Source organism: Eleutherodactylus coqui, chromosome 5 (assembly GCF_035609145.1).
Source record: "Eleutherodactylus coqui strain aEleCoq1 chromosome 5, aEleCoq1.hap1, whole genome shotgun sequence".
Lineage (NCBI taxonomy): Eukaryota > Metazoa > Chordata > Amphibia > Anura > Eleutherodactylidae > Eleutherodactylus > Eleutherodactylus coqui.
Genome location: NC_089841.1, coordinates 35,668,515 through 35,685,842, shown reverse-complemented (window position 1 = coordinate 35,685,842; position 17,328 = coordinate 35,668,515). Strand labels below are relative to the sequence as shown.

Genomic DNA, 17,328 nt, shown 5'->3' with positions numbered 1-17,328 from the left:
TGGATAAGAAAATCGACAGTCTGATGAGGAAGGCCTGGGAAGCGACCTCCTTTACCATCAAAGCTAACGTGGCAGCAGCATCCGTAGCCAGGTCCCTGGTCTTATGGCTGAACAGGCTGGAAACATCTATCAAAGACCGGGCTCCTAGGGAAGAGTTAGCCAGCTATCTGCCCCTTCTAAAAATGGCCACCGCCTTTCTAGCAGACGCATCGGCAAAGACCGTTAGATATGGCGCAAAAAACTGAGTCCTCAGTAACACCGCAAGAAGGGCGTTGTGGCTAAAAACATGAGCAGCAGATGTAACATCCAAGAACAAACTCTGTGCCATTCCATTCCAAGGGGAATACATATTTGGGCCCATCTTGGACAAAATACTTGAAAAGGTCGGAGACAAGAGCAAGACCCTTCCAGACCGAAAGCCCTACAGGAAACCATCTTTTCCAAGGAGGACACCGCAGCCACCTCCTGAAATCAAAGGAAAAGGGAAGACAGGAAGATGGTCGTACCCCAAGGGAGGTCGGGGTAAGGAAGCTCAACCCACTTCTGATTCAACAGGGGTTAGACTAGCACATTACCTGAGCCAGTGGCAGGGGATAACATCTAACCCCTGGGTACTTCAGATAATTATAATTGAAGCCGGGTACCGAATTGAATTTCACTCTCTACCTCCTAGGAGATTCCTCCTAACGTCCCCCGGGTCCCTGCAAGAATAGGGAAACCTGCTAAAGGGCGTCCAAGAGCTTAAAGAGCTAGGGGTCATTAGGCAGGTTCCCGATCACGAGAGAGGTGAGGGGTTTTATTCCCCCCTTTTTTTGATAAAAAAAAAAAAACGAATGGCTCTATCAGAACCATCTTCATCCTCAAAGCCTTAAATAAATTCATTTCTTACAAGAAATTTAAGATGGAAACTGTGAGGTCCATCGTATCACTAATAGATCCTGATAGCGTCATGTGCACTATAGATCTCAAAGACGCATACTATCACGTCCCAATAGCCGCAGTTCACCACAAATACCTGAGGTGCGCCCTGCGGGACGGTGACGCAATCTATCACTATCAGTTTACAGCTCTACCCTTCGGGATCTCGACTGCCCCTCGAGTCTTCACAAAGATAGTGATAGAAATGATAGCTTATTTCAGGCGAAACCAGATTCTTATTTTTCCATATTTGGATGACTTTTTGTTGGTGTCAAGAACAGAAGCCATACGCGCAGACCTGTCCATAGTCCTATCTACCCTGAATGATTTAGAGTGGATAATAAATCAACAAAAATCCGATTTGACCCCAGGTTCACGGAAGGTATACTTGGGCATACTACTAGACTCCCACATCCAGGAATCTCGGCTTCAACTATACAGAAGGGAAGACCTTATTCAAGCTGTAACCTCCCTGTGCCGGGCTACTACGGTGTCCATCAGAGAATCAATGAAAGTGCTGGGCCTTCTGACAGCCTGCATACAAATAATTTCATGGGCACAAGCCCATACCCGACAACTACAAAGGTTCATCCTTGCCAGGTGGGACAAACGGCAGACCTCTCTAGACAAGAAGGTGAGCCTGTCTGTCCAAGTTAAAGAATCCCTACGCTGGTGGACCTTGCAGAGGAACCTGAGTAAGGGTACCTCCTCGTCACGGGAACACGCCATTTCTGTCACAACAGATGCTAGCAAAACAGGATGGGGAACGTAAGTGGCCGACATAACCCTACAGGGAACTTGGGAATCCCAAGTAGCAACACGCTCGTCCAATTATAGAGAACTAAGAGCAATATGAGAGACCCTTTGTGTGGCAGAACCCCACTTAAGAGGAAGGCATGTAAAAATCTTAATTGAATATGACAGCCCTGTCGTTTGTTCGTCACCAGGGGGGAACACGACACCCACACCTCCAACAACTGACGGCAAAGATAATTCGCTGGGCAAAATCCACCGTGCTGTCCCTTTTAGCTATTCATACTTCCTCAGCAGACAGAGCATTCTTCCGGGAGAATGGGGTCTGAACCAGCAAGTCTTCAACCAACTAACACGCCAGTGGGGAGAACCACAGATAGATCTGTTCGCCACGAGGGGAAATGCAAAATGCCGGGACTCAACCCAAGAGACAACCCCTGCGGAGTAGATGCCCTGTCTCAAAGCTGGGACATGGACTTAGCTTATGCATTTCCCCCCTTCCCACTGATCTCGCACATTCTCAGAAAGATTCAGGCCAGCCGGGCATCAGTAATCTTAGTTGCCCCCATGTGGGACAAGAGATCCTGGTATCCCCCACTAAAGGCTTTAACGATCCGGGGCCCACTTCGACTACCGGCCATGGAAGATCTCCTTCTCCAGGGCCCTCTAACATACTCGGGGGTCGAAAGATTGAAACTAGCGGCCTGGATGCTGAAGGCGTGATACTTCGAGGGAAGGGACTTTCCCACAAAGTAATTACTACCTTGGCGGAACACCGCTGGGTTCATAGGTTCCTTAAAGGGGTAGACAGGCTTCGGCCCTTTATTAGGGAAACCTTCCCTACTTGGGACCTAAATCTAGTCCTAAATAGCTTCTGCCAACCCCCCTTTGAACCCCTCTGCCAACTCCCCCTAAGATTACTTACGCTAAAAGTTGCTCTTTTAGTCGCCATAACTTCGGCTCGGAGAGAAGGAGAACTACCCTGTTTCCCCAAAAATAAGACGCGTCTTATATAAATTTTTGCTCCCAAATATGTGCTACATCTTATTTTCAGGGGGTGTCTTATTTCGCCGCGGAAAATCCGTCTGTGGCCGCTAATCCCTCAATTGGCCAGCTTTGTGGACGAAATTTCTCAGAAATCTCGTCCACATGGGACAGCGAATCTGTCACGGCAAAGCTGGGGGAAGCCGGTGTTGTGGTGCGGATTCACCGGCCACAGAAACTGAAAAGCGTGCAGCCAGGTCGCTTCAAAACAAGCGGCTGAGTGCCGTAGGTTTTGAAGCAGCGCTTTCCTGGCGGAAATCTCGCTGTTTATCGCTGTGGCCAAACCGCCACATTTCTGCTGGAAATACGCTCTGTGAGAACCCAGCCTTAATCACACACAGGTTGCGTGACTCACACACAGCCATAAAAAAGTAAGGGCTGTAAAGTAACATACCTGTCTGCAGACAGAAGTTCCTGTACCACTTGTAAGCAGGGATGGTATTGCAGCTTCCGGCCACCAGGGGGAGCTCATCACAGCAGACATGTACAACAGGAACAGAACGTACAGTATGGACTTTTCCAGCCAGCAACGGGAGCTCACAACAGCACACTCGTACAGCACAGCAGGGACAGGATAACAGCAGACTGTCTGCAGATCTACCTATACATCTGGAGGTAGGAGACAATGGGGATGGCAGCAGGGAACAGGCCTCTTGACTTGCCTGCACACTTTACTATGCCTTACTATCGGGGGGTGCCTTATATTTGGGACTTCTGCAAATTTCAGGGGGTGACTTATTTTCAGGGGGTGTCTTTTCGGGGAAACACGGTACAAGCCTTATGCTGTGTCGAACCACATATGCTAATACAGGACGACAGAATTACGTTTAAATTAGACCCAGCCTTTCTACCGAAGGTGGTGTCCAAATTTATAGAGAGCAGACAATTACTCTGCCCTCTTTTTGCCCAAACCCCCGTAACGACAGAGAACAGCTTAGATGTCAGAAGGGCCGTTCTAACGTATTTAGAGGCTACCCACTCTTTCCGAAAGAATAACAACCTCGTTTGTCCAATTTCAGGGGCCGGGCAAAGGGAAGACGGACAAAGACCTGGGACGGAAAGTCCTCCAGGCAGTAGTCCCACCCTAAGGTCGCCTATAATTTGGTATTACTCCATTGTAATGGGGCTGTCGGGATGACGACCTGGAAAGATACGGATTACTTAACGGTAGTCCCTTTTTCAGGAGTCATCACGACGGCCCATAGTTCCCTCCCTTTTAGAATAATTATGTTCTTTTCAATGTAAATATGACCGAATAAGGGTAAAATTTGGTTCAGTAAACATTGTCCACCGTAATAATTGGAAAGTCACTGAAGCATGGTGAAAAGGGAGGTGCTTTTAAGGACTGTTCCTGTCCCTACCGAGGTCAGAGGGTAACCTCCATTGTAATGGGGCCGTCGTGATGACCCCTGGAAAAGGGACTACCGGTAAGTAATCCGTATCTTTTTATTGTGCAAAAGTGGAAAAACCTAAAAAAAATATATATCATCGTCTTCATTGTACCGACCTGCAGAAAAAAATGTATCATGTCATTTATGCTGCATGCAAGTCTATGGTAGCAGTAAAAATACACAGTGAATATGCCTGACATTTGTGTATTCACAACATATTTATGCAGAATGTAAGGAGAAATCTGCTGCACCATCTCACGTTTTTTTGCCCGCGTAAATATGCAGTTATCACTACATACTTATGTGCAGAGAAAAATCTGAAATCTGCCCGGAATACATGTACATCAGTCATGTTAATCCGCTGCGATTTACGTTACTGAATACGCTACACTCGTGTGAGCAACTGCTTATTGTCTCAAGTAAATGTATTCATTATTTTGGGTTCATAATGATTCATCTTCTTTCCCTTTAGGTCCTACAATACAGGATCCTCTGTTGTTATCTTCTATAAAACAATTTCCCTAATTAACCTGTCAAAGATGGAGAAGAACAGGAACAAGATGGGGGAGAGTGTATTAAATCTCACCCTAGAGATAATCTTCCAGTTTACTGGAGAGGTGAGAGATACTGATGATGTCACATTACATCATTCTTATCTATAGTAATAACAGATGATGTCACTGGAGAGGGGAGAGATTCTGATGATGTCACATTACATTATTCTTATCTATGGTAATAACAGATGATGTCACTGCAGAGGGGATGGACTCTGAAACGTCATTAGTGATGTTTATTAATCTCACTCCATATGCAGGATTACACAGTAGTGAAGAAGACCTCTAGTGATGGCTATCGGGCCCCTCTGTGTGATGGATGGGGGAGACCCCTGAGCCCTATTACGGGGCCCCCACCTCACCCCCTGATACATGAGGACATCAATGTACAGAAGATTCTAGAACTCACCAACAAGATGATTGAGCTGCTGACTGGAGAGGTGACGCTGCAGGGAATGCTGGGACATTATACAGTAGCAGCACTGGAGGCTTCTGGGTGATGACTGTATATTGTGTTGTCAGGTTCCTATAAGGCGTCAGGATGTCGCTGTCTATTTCTCCATGGAGGAGTGGGAGTATTTAGAAGGACACAAGGATCTGTACAAGGAGGCCATGATGGAGACCCACCAGCCACTCACATCACCAGGTAATAGACAGGACTAAATACACGGGGACTTTATTATCTGTATGTAAAGAATGACTTCAGTGTCCGTCTGTGTTTCCTGCAGTTCCATCCAGTAAGAGAAGCCCACCAGAGAGATGTCCCCGTCCTCTTCTTCCACAGGACCATCAGGTAGATGAAGATGTCCCTCTGATCTGTAGAAGGCTGTGAAGGTCTTGTCTTCAGTCTTATTAGATGTCTTCTACTTGTGTGATGAGGCCGGTGGAGATGGCAGGATGACCGCTGACCAGAGACATTACATGTTGTCTGGATCTTCTCCCAGTTTTCTGGCGGTGGAGACTGCTGGTGGGAATAAGGAGCCAACAGGTTGGATTTATGTCTGATCAGGGGCCAAACTAAAGGCCCCCACCCCACCACCATACCCATAAAAATACCCGTACATGAACCGCACTGTATACAGATACAAAATGAATCTCCATACATGATCTGCCCCTTGGCATAAGCTTTCCAAACGTGACTCATTTCCTGGACTATGTGACAATGTGTTTATAGCCCCTTAGCCCGGGCTCACACTGGCGCATGAATACCGCGTATTACATGTGCGTTGTACGTGCATTTGATACCCAGTAATTCACAAGCAATCAAATACATTGCCATATGCAGTTCCGCTCACATTTGCAAGTAGGAATTGCGTAATATGTGAGCGCAAAAAAAATCCAGCATGTGGCTCCAGGAAAACAAGCAATGTATAGGCAGCAGCACTCACCGACAAATCCAACTCAGGAGGGGTTTTTTTCTTTTTTACTCAATGCAGAAAGCACATAGGCGCAGGCTTCTCCAAAGGACTGGACCAACGTCCTCAATAAATCCAGAGATGCAGTATATAAGAGAGCAGCACCAGGCGATGTTATATTGTAAAAATCACATGATAAATCCAGCACAATCCATGTGTCTTCAGTAGAAAGAATCTTTATTCCCAAAACGACCAGATTACAGCAACGTTTCGACTCGCAAAGGTAGAGTCTTTCTGTGACAGCTGTGGCAGAAGTCCAGGACACTATCCCATTGCTGTGAATGGGGTCAGCACTGCTACTGGCCCCATTGAAAGCAGTGGTTTGTGGCAACTTCCGCAGCATGATTTTCGGCTTGAAATATAAGCCCTTCCCTGAAAATCATCCCTAGCTGGTTAAAAACCAAAAAAGTCTTTACTCACCGCTCAGACGCGTCCTCCGGCTGGCTCCCCAGCACTGCTGTCCAGCACTTTCAGCAGGCGGAGATTTAAAAATCCATGGCTACTGAAAGGGCTGTGCTGATTGGCTGAGCGCTCAGCCAATTACAGGCAGTGCTTAGCTATTCATTGATGAATGATACACTGGCGATATTGCAGCGGGTTTTTTTTGCGCTGCGAGGCGAGTGTTTTCACTCGTTCTCGCAGTGCAAGAAATAAAAACGCCAGTGGGTATGAGACCTAAGACCTTTCACATGGGACAACTGTCGGGGTACTTAGGTGCCTGAGAATCACCCCAAGAATTATCCTGTCCCAAAGATTATTGCTCCCGTGCTTTCACACACGAGTGATAATCACTTGCTGAATGGAGGATGAGCGCGACAGAGATCTCTTAATTCCATTCAGAGTTAAGATAGACAGATTATCATCTGGTTTTCATGCATAAAACTAGCGATGAATGATAAGTGAACAAACTATTGTTCATTCTTTCCGTTTCACATGATGCAACAATTAACTAAATGAGAATTGTTTCGTGTAAATGGCCCCTAAAGCTGCCCGTACACAAAATCCCACCAATAACCCCATCAGTCTACTGACCTCTTCCATAAAAGGAATGTGATCTTAAAGGCCTTTCCGTACTGGTAGAGCGATTGCCGATACGAGTGCCGCTCAATGCTCATTAACCCATTAAGGACCAAGCACTGTAAATTTGCGGAGCTTGGACCCGGGCTTAAAACCCAGGCAAAATTACAGCGGGGATTAAAGCCTCCTGCTTCTGTAATCAATCAGCAGCAGGATGGGCTGTCAGCTGTTAGTCACAGCGGATAACCTGAAGGAGGAGGCACAAGGAGTTTTTAACCATTTCTGCCTCCTCCTTTGCTTAGTACACTTCGCTCAATAAGCGCCACGTACTGAAAAAGTGAAGTGGAATTGTTTCTTTTACTATGTAAGCCTCCGGTCACGTGACCGATGGGTCACCTCTGGCACAGCACAGCTGCAGGGTCCTAAGGGACCCTTATCATCTCTGCCAGTAAGTAATGTCACTACAGGGGATGTTCTTCCTGTAACTGGGGCTCCTATGGACGGCACTCCTGGAAGCGTTTCATTTGCATATCAGTCCAGGACTTGTTTACTTGAATGGGACAGGGCTGCAATACACAGAACAGCCACTAGAAAACAGACAGTGTTCTGAGCACAAACCAGATTGCAGGGCGATGTCTGCATTGAAGAAAAGGCCGCAAGGCGCACATGAGTGCCACAACCACTTCCAGTGGAGGTGCCAGAAGTCTCACGCTCCCCAATCCCCCCCCCCCCCCCTCAATCAGATATCGATGACCCTGCAAGAATTATTATTAGAAAACTCTTTATCCTATTGTGACTGTTTTGTTGTTGCGGTTACTTTTCACATTATGAAGTAGAATAAATGACGGCTACAGCTTTATTTTCACAGGCGTGGGCTGTTGAGGCGGGCGAATACCAGGAAGGAGCGGAGGATCCTGATCCGGCCGAGTGGAAGGCTCAACTGCACTGTGCCCTTAATAAGAGGCGGGACTTCAAGATCATTTATGATGGCACCAAAGAAGTTCCTATGAATCCTATAATAATCTATGAGGTCTGTGATATACCTGAGTCTCATGGATCCATCATTCACCAAGGTGAGAATGGGACAGAAGTTACATATACAGTAGACCATCTCCAAGTATTGTACGGTATTGGGTTGTTGTGCAGTGGTGCCAGATTATCAGACAACTAATATTCAGGTCTATATTTAATCTTGACATCTCACCAATAACCACGTCCAATTTGCCCATGTTCATTGATCTTACATTCCAGGTTCCTATAGTATGTTGTTCTTTAGAACATCAGATTAATCGTTTACCACCAGCGCCGTTAGCCATCCTTTCGGCTTTGAACTAGCTGCGTCATCACAACTGGGGCTAGATGAACTTATCCTCTGTCCTCCCCAGTAGCATTTTGACCATCAACTGACCTAGGAGCCCTATCTTCCGATGGTATACCGACATATCTTTGGTTGTACTGATCCATTTAGTTTTCATGGCAATAATACTGGGCTGGGTTGCCATTACCTTCCCCAGGGATCGTATTGAGTCTGACCTCTCCGTCATGACCTTCCCGTCTTGGGTGTCCCTTCATGGTTTCACGTCATTGAGGTGCTTAAGCTTAAGCACCACGACAAGGTAACGATCCTTTGCAAGATCTGTGCAAGAACTGTGGCAAGTTCTTGGTGGTATAGGGATACCAAGCCACCTTGGTTGCCTCCTGAGGAATCTGTATAACGACCAAGTAACAATGGTAAGAACAGACCATGGGACAACAGATTGGTTTAAGATTGGGAAAGGAGTTCAGCAGGGGTGTATACTCTCACCCTACCTATTCAAATTGTATGCAGAGGACATCATGCGACGAGCGGGGCTTGATGAATCCAAGGCTGGAGGTAAAATCGCTGGAAGAATCATTAAAAATCGTAGATATGCAGATGATACAACTCTGATGGCTGAAAGCGAGGAGGAGCTGAGGAAACTTATTACCAAGGCGAAAGAAGACAGTGCAAAAGCTGGGTTACAGTTAAACATAAAAAAAAACAAAATTATGGCAACCAGATTGATTGACAACTGGCAAATAGAGGGAGAAAACGTGAGGCAGTGACAGACTTCATTTATCTAGGCGCAAAGATTACTGCAGTCGCAGATGGCAGCCAGGAAATCAGAAGATGTTTACTTCTTGGGGGGAGAGCAATGACCAATCTCCATAAAATAGTCAAGAGCAGAGACATCACACTGACAACGGAGGTCCGCATAGGGAAAGCAATGGTATTCCCCATAGTAACCTATGGATGTGAGAGCTGGACCATAAGGAAGGCTGAGCCAAGGAACATAGACGCTTCTGAACTGTGGTGTTGGAGGAAAATGCTGAGAGTGCCTTTGGACCGCAAGAAGATCAAACCAGTCCCTACTCCAAGAAATAAAGCCAGACTGCTCACTGGAGGGAAGGATATTAAAGGCAAAACTGAAGTACTTTGGCCACATAATGAGAAGACAGGATACCTTGGAGAAGATCCTGATGTTGGGGACAATGGAAGGCAAAAAGAAGAGGGGCCGACCAAGGGCAAGATGGATAGATGATATCCTCCAGGTGATGGACTGGACCTTGGCGGAGTTGGCGACAGCCGACGGGAAGCTCTCCCTACTGATCCCTTTAGAAGACTGGAAAAGAGCAAACTAGCTTAGAGATGTTTACTGAGCATGAGCCGTGCAGCCAGACTGCATACGTTCTACATCAGTATTTCCCTTTTGCTTTAACCCCTTAAGGACATGGCCTATTTTGGGGTTAAGGATGCTATGATTTTGGGGGGATTTTCATCACCACTTTTCAAAAGCTGTAACTTTTTAATTTTTCCGCCGATGTGGCCGTAGGAGAGCTTGTTTTTGCGTGGCGAACTATAATAAGTTTTTATTGGTACCATGTTTGGGTGCATATAATGTATTGTAAAACTTTTTTTTTTTTTTTTTTTTTTTTTAAGAGCAGTGAGAGAAAACACATCAATTCTGCCATTGTTTTTTTTTCTTACAGACTCAATCATACAGGATAAATGACACAATCCTTTTTTTTCCGCGGGTCGGTGCGATTACAATAATACCAAAAATATTATAATTTTTTAGGTTTTTCCATTTTTGCACAATAAAAACCCTTTTTTTAAATTATAATTATTTTTACATCGCTGCATTTAAAATCACATTTTTTATTTTTTGTGGACGGAGCTGTGTGAGGGCTTGTTTTTTGCGTGACGAGCTGTAGTTCTTATGGTTACCATTTTGGGGTACGTACAGCTTTTTTGATCACTTTTATTGCGTTTTTTGAGAGGCAATATAAGAAAAATTAGCATTTTGCCTCAGTTTTTTAGCGGTTGTTTTTATGCTTTTTGCCGTGCAGGATAAAAAGCGTGTTCAATTTATTGTACGAGTCGTTACGGCTATGACGACACCAAATATGTGGGATTTTAATTTTTTAAATTTTTTGTTTATACTAATCGGGAAAAAGTGCAAAAAAAAGTCGTTTTTTTAAACTTTTTAAAAAACTTTTTATGTCCCTCAGGGGACTTGTACCATAGCAGCTATGATTGCTATGATAAAGCACTTCTGTCCTGCAGTGCCTTATTGCTTGTACTAGTGATCATAGTCAATAGCTAAACAGAACCCTTGTATCTGGCATCCTGTTGCCATAGCAATCCGTCCGCTTTCCGTGATTACATCGCGGTGGTCCGATGACGTCACGGAGCACGCTCCCTCTGTGAAACCTTTGCATGCCGCAATCTATATAGGGTCATTGCGCACCTTCACTTTTGCAGAGGGGGACCGGCTATCTGTAACAGCTAGTTCCTGCTACTGGATGACGCAAGATCACTTCTGATCCTGCAATATTCACAGGACATAAGTGTACCCCCTAATGTGTTAAGTACGCTGCAGTCAGGATGTACACTTACGCCCTGTGGCGTTAAGGGGTTAAAAAGTTCTAAGTTATACATCTATATATATATAAAGGTGAAAGCCCTCGCTGACTGACTGACTGACTCCCCACTAATTCCCTTAACTTCTCAGTGTTAGAAATCTGACACAACCATTCTTTTGGTCCTGAATAGGAAAAGTAAAGGGGTTACAACTCAATTATTCAATGCTAAGTGCAAAAGTATTGGCACCCCTATGTAATGTACCTAATCTAATTCTCTAACTTCCCAGTGTCATACAAATATGAAATTTGGCAGGAGCATTCTTTAGGTCCTAAATAGGAAAAGTAAACGGGTCACAACTAGAGATGAGCGAGTATTGTCCTTTTGGAGTATCTGCCTGCTTGTCCGCAAAGATTCGGGAGTCGGTGGGGGTGAAGGGGAGGGGGGGAGATCTCTCTCTTTCCACCCCCTTCCTGCTCACTCCTGCTCACTTCCGCAACCCACCGCTCACCCCCGCCGGCACCCGAATCTTGCAGGCAGATACTCCAAAAGGACGATACTCGCTCCAGTATTTGTCCTTAATGAGTATGCTCGCTCATCTCTAGTCACAACTCGAAAATTCGAGATGATGGAGTTACTAGATGTATATGGGTCTTCATGGTGCCAGAGGTTGGATAGTGCATATTTAGCCTTGTTGAGAGTAAAAAATGTCTTACGTTTGTTTTGCTGTACAACAGGTTTAACTGGGTCCTCACCCTGTGATGATGATGGTGATGAAGAGGAAGATATAAAACCATCTCAGCTTCATGTTCCAATCCAAGAGCCATGCAATGGAGTAACGATCAATGGTAAGCATTCACCATTTTTTCACCTCCCTGATAGTCATCATAGGCTTTGTCTTGAAGATCCCTTAGGCCAGTAATTAAATGTCTGCACTTATGGGAAACCCATAACGCCATTCCTTACCTGGGGGGCAGGTAAATCGTTCTATAATTCATGGTGTAAGGGTGGGTAAATCCTTGTGTAATTCTTGTAGGGGCTGGTCACGCCTCATATAATTCTTGTCCAGTCTTGTAATTTTGCATCTTTGAGAAGGTTGATATCTGTTTGCCTTTCTTATTGTAAAAGTGACAGGTTTTGTTGTTGTGTTCTGGGGAACCCCCTGATCACGGGTCAAGGAAATTCAGGGCTCCTGAGAACCCTAGTTTGAAACCGCTCTCTTGGGACATCACAAGTATTTCTGTAGGACAAATATCATTTGTGTTGGCGCAATACCTGTTAGTGCAGTACCTGCTTCAGGTATATATATTGGTGTTTCAAATTCTAATAGAATCGAGTGAAGTCCTTCGAGGAACTAAGACATGTCAGACTCAAATTGGTGTAATCAAGTTAGTTTCTCTTTATTCTACATCAAAGCAGACTTTATAGTAGCAAGGAAAAATAATAAAAACAAAAAACGAGGAAGCGTCCGACATGTGCAGTAAGTGATTGCAGCATATATCTTAAACATATACATATATGTCTTGGAGAGAGTCAACTGGTCATCTCTATCCAGGCAGAGTTTTTCCAAGTTGCATATTTATTAACAATCAGGGGTCATCTTTATTAGTCTGGAATTAGCATCTATGTCTCGTGATACATCCTCTCACAATTCCCCCCTTTTGTGACCACTTTTTCACTACGGCTCTTATTCAATACTGATGCTGTGTGCCGTATGTGGCCCTGTCTCTGGGACTAGTAATTCCCTATCTAGATCCTTTGCCATATACTTTCCCTTGAAGGTAGGGATGCCTACTGCTTGTACCTAACCTGAGCTCCTATTATGACCCCTACTCATCTTGAAGAGTAGAGCGGAGTGCTGTAGTGTGACATAACTTGGACAAGCAACCTTTGTGAGCTTCTATGTTCCTCTTGCTCCAGCCTTGCATATATAAAGCATGCAGCATATAATAGATCTTAAAATAATATAGGCGGAAACGCAAAGCAGTAAGATTTGAAAAATAGCCTGCACAATACCCATAAGCCTAACCTCCTATAGACTTTAACCAATTTGCCAGATTGAACATAGAATAGAATCCTGTTTTGTTTCATGCTCCTTTAGCCACGCATCTCTCATTTCCTGGATTATTTGAATACTAGCCCTGACCTGCATGTTGTCCCTTTGTATCTATACAATGGCAGCAGGCAGGTCCTATCATCTGGCATATCCCACCCTAAGCAGCTGTCATCTCTATCTCAGTGTGTGGCACCACCATTATAACTCTCACCACGTCCATTGTCTTTGGATTATATTCGACGCTGATCTCTCCTTCATCACTACATCCAATCTCTTGCCTGAACATGTCAGCTTCACCTCAAGAGCATCGCAAGAATCCGCCTTTTTCTCACAGTGGACACGCTAAAAAACGCTTATTGTTGCCCTCATCCACTCTTGGGTCGATTATTGCAACTCGTTGCTGATCGGCCTCCCCTGCACCAGACTCTACCCCTCCAATCCATCCTGAATGTGGCAGCCAGGCTCATCTTCCTGTCCAGCCACTACTCGGACGCCTCTGCCCTGTGCCAGTCACTGCACTGGCTGCCCATCAAATACAGAATACAATTTAAACTCACTACCCTCATCCATAAAGCCCTCCACAGCACCGCCCCACCCTACATTGCTTTCCTCATCTCAATCCATCACCCAGCCTGTGCCCTCCGCTCTGCTAATAAAATCAGATTAAGTGCCCCTTTAATTCAAACCTCTCATTCCCGTCTCCAAGACTTCTCAAGAGCAGCACTAGCCCTCTGGAACGCGCTACCAAAAGCTATCCGGGCAATCACAGACACACTAAACTTCAGGCGAGCTCTAAAAACGCACTTCTTCAGGGAGGCATACCATATCCCCTAAAACAAATCCCTCTGTTCTCCCCCTAATAACATGCTCCCTGTCCTACCGACTGCAGCTCCTGCTAGCTGTAACCAACCGGCATCTGCAGTCATCCCGATTCCACCACTATACGGCCTGACCATTGTCTGTGTGTATAGCATCCCTCACTCCCCACCTCGCCATACCGTGCACATCTCCAGGCCCTTTACCCTCTGTATCACCCCATTAGTTGTAGTATGTAAGCTCGTTTTAGCAAGACCCTCACCCCTACTGTCTCCATCAAGTGATGACTTCATGTAAGCGTGGTCTTGTTTTTATTTCCCCGTCTTGTAAGCGCTGCAGAATATGTTGGCGCTATATAAATAAAGATTCTTATTATCCCCTGGGATAACTCAAGGCTTTTTGGGTAACTGTTTATTATCTATAAGTTGTCAAGAATATAGGCATACAAGAGGGCTAGGGGTAAGGAAAACGGCTACGCATAAGATAGAACATGGAGTCATATCCATTTCACTAACACGATCATCTAGTCTGTAGCTTCCACTAGTTTATCCCTCATTTATAAGATAAATAGGCAAATAAGCCATCCTGTTAGCCATCCCATAGACATCACATGAGGCTTACCATTTGGCTTCGGACAATCATCTGCCATAGCAGTATATTAGCCATCTCATGGGGAAGGCTTGATAGTAGAGATCAGCGAGTATACTCGCTAAGGCACATTACTCGAGCGAGTAGTGCCTTAGCCGAGTATCTCCCCGCTCGTCTCTAAAGATTCGGGGGCCGGCGCGGGTGACAGGTGAGTTGTGGCGGAGAGCGGGGGGGAGAGAGGGAGAGAGAGATCTCCCTTCTGTTCCTCCCCGATCTCCCCTCCGTTCCTCCCCGCCCCCGCGCCGGCCCCGAATCTTTAGAGACGAGCGGGGAGATACTCGGCTAAGGCACTACTCGCTCGAGTAATGTGCCTTAGCGAGTATACTCGCTCATCTTTACTTGATAGGTAGTATGCTAAGGCCCCTGGCTGCCATGACACCCTGCGATCTGATTGCTCGGGGGATTTAAATGCCGCTGTCAGAATTGTACACGTTTATCAGAAAACCCATTGCAATCCCGATAGCATAGAGGTGTGATTCGTAAACAGAGTTGTCCCATAATTTGTAATTAGACACATTCACACCTTGTTCAGCAGGGATAATAGTTTGTAGTAAGATGGCATGATGATCCCCAGTCCATGAGCCATTAGGAACCAACCAGGGGTCACTGAGCCACGCTCCAACCGTTATTGGGGCAGCGCTGCTCTGGTGTTTTCATAAAACCACAGGGGTACCAAGAGCTTTATTAGCCCATGACCTGATCTCCTCCACAGTGAGGGGTAACCTCACAAAGGGCATAGAAGGGGACGCTATGGGGGCACGGGGACACATTCAGTTTTTTTGAAACATCAAATGCTACAAGAACTTCCTGATTTTTTTTAAACAACCTCATTTTATTGAAAGTGACAAGTTATAACGCGGGCTAAATGAATCCACCTTACAAACCCAGCTGACGTTGTAAAGAATGAGATTCGCAGGTCTCCATCAAATATTAATTGCGTAACCGCCTGATAACGTATGGAGCTGTAACATGTAAGTGCACGAGATGACGCGGATTATCCTGAAATTACATTAAGGCCGGTCTCACATCAACGGATTTGAATTGTGGGTACCGTGAGCCGCTTCGCTCACACTTCTGGGTAGGAATTGCAGATTCCGTGAGTGGAAGAAAGATCCCGGCATGCTCGATTTTAACTCGAATTCAACACGTATGAGCTCCACTGATCTCCATGGATGTGTTTGATCCACAGTGCATAGGCAAATAACATTGCGTATGGACGCGGATTCATACGCACATAGCGAGGAGTACTGATCAGAGATGAGCGAGTATACTCACTAAGGCACATTACTCGAGCGAGTAGTGCCTTAGCCGAGTATCTCCCCGCTCGTTTTTAAAGATCCGGTGGCCGGCGTGGGTGACAGGTGAGTTGTGGCGGGGAGCGGTGGGAGTGGGGGGAGAGAGAGATCTCCTCTCCGTTCCTCCCTGCTCTCCCCCGCCGCTCCCCTACCCCCGCCGGCCCCCAAATCTTTAGAGACGAGCGGGGAGATACTCAGCTAAGGCACTACTCGCTCGAGTAATGTGCCTTAGCGAGTATACTCGCTCATCTCTAGTACCGATACAAATGGAATAAAGAAAGCAGTGGTTGGTGGGCAAACAATGCAGGATAGAGTCTGGGGAGCAACACCCCATCCAGATTGCTTATTCTTCTAGGCTCTTCCTCCACAAGAATGAGGCCTAATGCCCACAGTCGGATTTCTGCCATGTTTTATGCGTTGGAAATCCGTGGCGTTGTCCCGTAGCCATTAGGTTCTATTGGACCTAATAGCTCAATTTTCACACTAAGCAATTCCACAGCATGAAAGAAACCGTGGCATGCTCTACTTGCAGCGGGAATACGCGCAGCCAGCTTCCATTGTAGTCAATGGAAGCCGCCCGTCAAGCTATTCTTCCACTGTAGCACAGCGAAAGTATCATGTGAATAGGTGTGCCCGCCCACCGCCGGCCCCGTCATCCCGCACTGACGGCGCGTCACACGTTGTACTGCGCATTTGTGCACCGGTCCACCAGGCAGGACACATACAGCGGACCAGGAGTGGTGAGTATGGGGGTTTTGGGGGGACGCCGTGGCGGGCTCCGTGGGGATGTTCCGCTGCCGGAGTCCATCATCCCGGTGGGTCTGAGGCTTTAGTTAGGGATGTTTTTTCAGGTCTCAATGAAAATAAGAGAAATGAGTGACAACTTGAAGAAAATACATGAAGTAAGGATCATGGGGAGAGGCTGCGTCTTCTACCGTTTTCCCAGCCTACAATCTCCCCAAAGCGGTATATCTGTGACACTTTTTCTGTCCATTGGGATAGAGATGGCGGGTCAGTTGTGCCCCACATTAGGGGGATTGGGAGCTGGCAGCAGAGATCAGGATAGTCGGAAGGTTTTTGCTAGAAGGATGTGAGTAGGCAGAGGGTTTCCATAGCAGGATATCTATTGGGGATAATTTAAAGTTTGTCAAACATATTTTATTGATGTAGTACTAAAAAGTCAATCCTAGGATGTTTAAGTTCAGGGAGAAAGGGCGAGGTCCTACGAGCGATAGGTTTTGCCCAAAGTTTAAGGTTTAGAGAATTATTTGTTAACCCTTTCCAATCCACTGTCGGGGCTGCCCCGACATCATCATTTTCCTCTATAGCTCCGATGTCGGGACAGACCCGACATGCTGTTTCCACCCCCGCTCTGCTGACAGAGGCCACCCGACACACTTATGTGAATAAGTGAGATGTGAACAGCGCTGGATTCTTCATTTACTGAAAGCCAGATGTTCCTTCTCCTCTGCCCTGCTGCCCTGTATTCTCCGACAATACAGGAGGGGAGAAAGAACATGAGTGCAGTCAGTAAATGA

At 46.0% G+C, this 17,328-nt stretch overlaps 1 protein-coding gene across 1 annotated transcript in view; it reads left to right on the top strand.

Annotated features, from left to right (window-relative positions):
• The window catches only part of LOC136629088 (zinc finger protein 585A-like), a 343,652-nt gene that overhangs the window by 220,282 nt on the left and 106,042 nt on the right, over positions 1-17,328 (top strand). Inside the window, exons 9-13 of the mRNA XM_066605206.1 lie at positions 4,921-5,100; positions 5,183-5,306; positions 5,389-5,453; positions 7,961-8,165; positions 11,713-11,823. Of these exons, the coding sequence (XP_066461303.1) occupies positions 4,921-5,100; positions 5,183-5,306; positions 5,389-5,453; positions 7,961-8,165; positions 11,713-11,823 (685 nt within the window). The remainder of the gene's footprint in view (positions 1-4,920; positions 5,101-5,182; positions 5,307-5,388; positions 5,454-7,960; positions 8,166-11,712; positions 11,824-17,328) is intronic.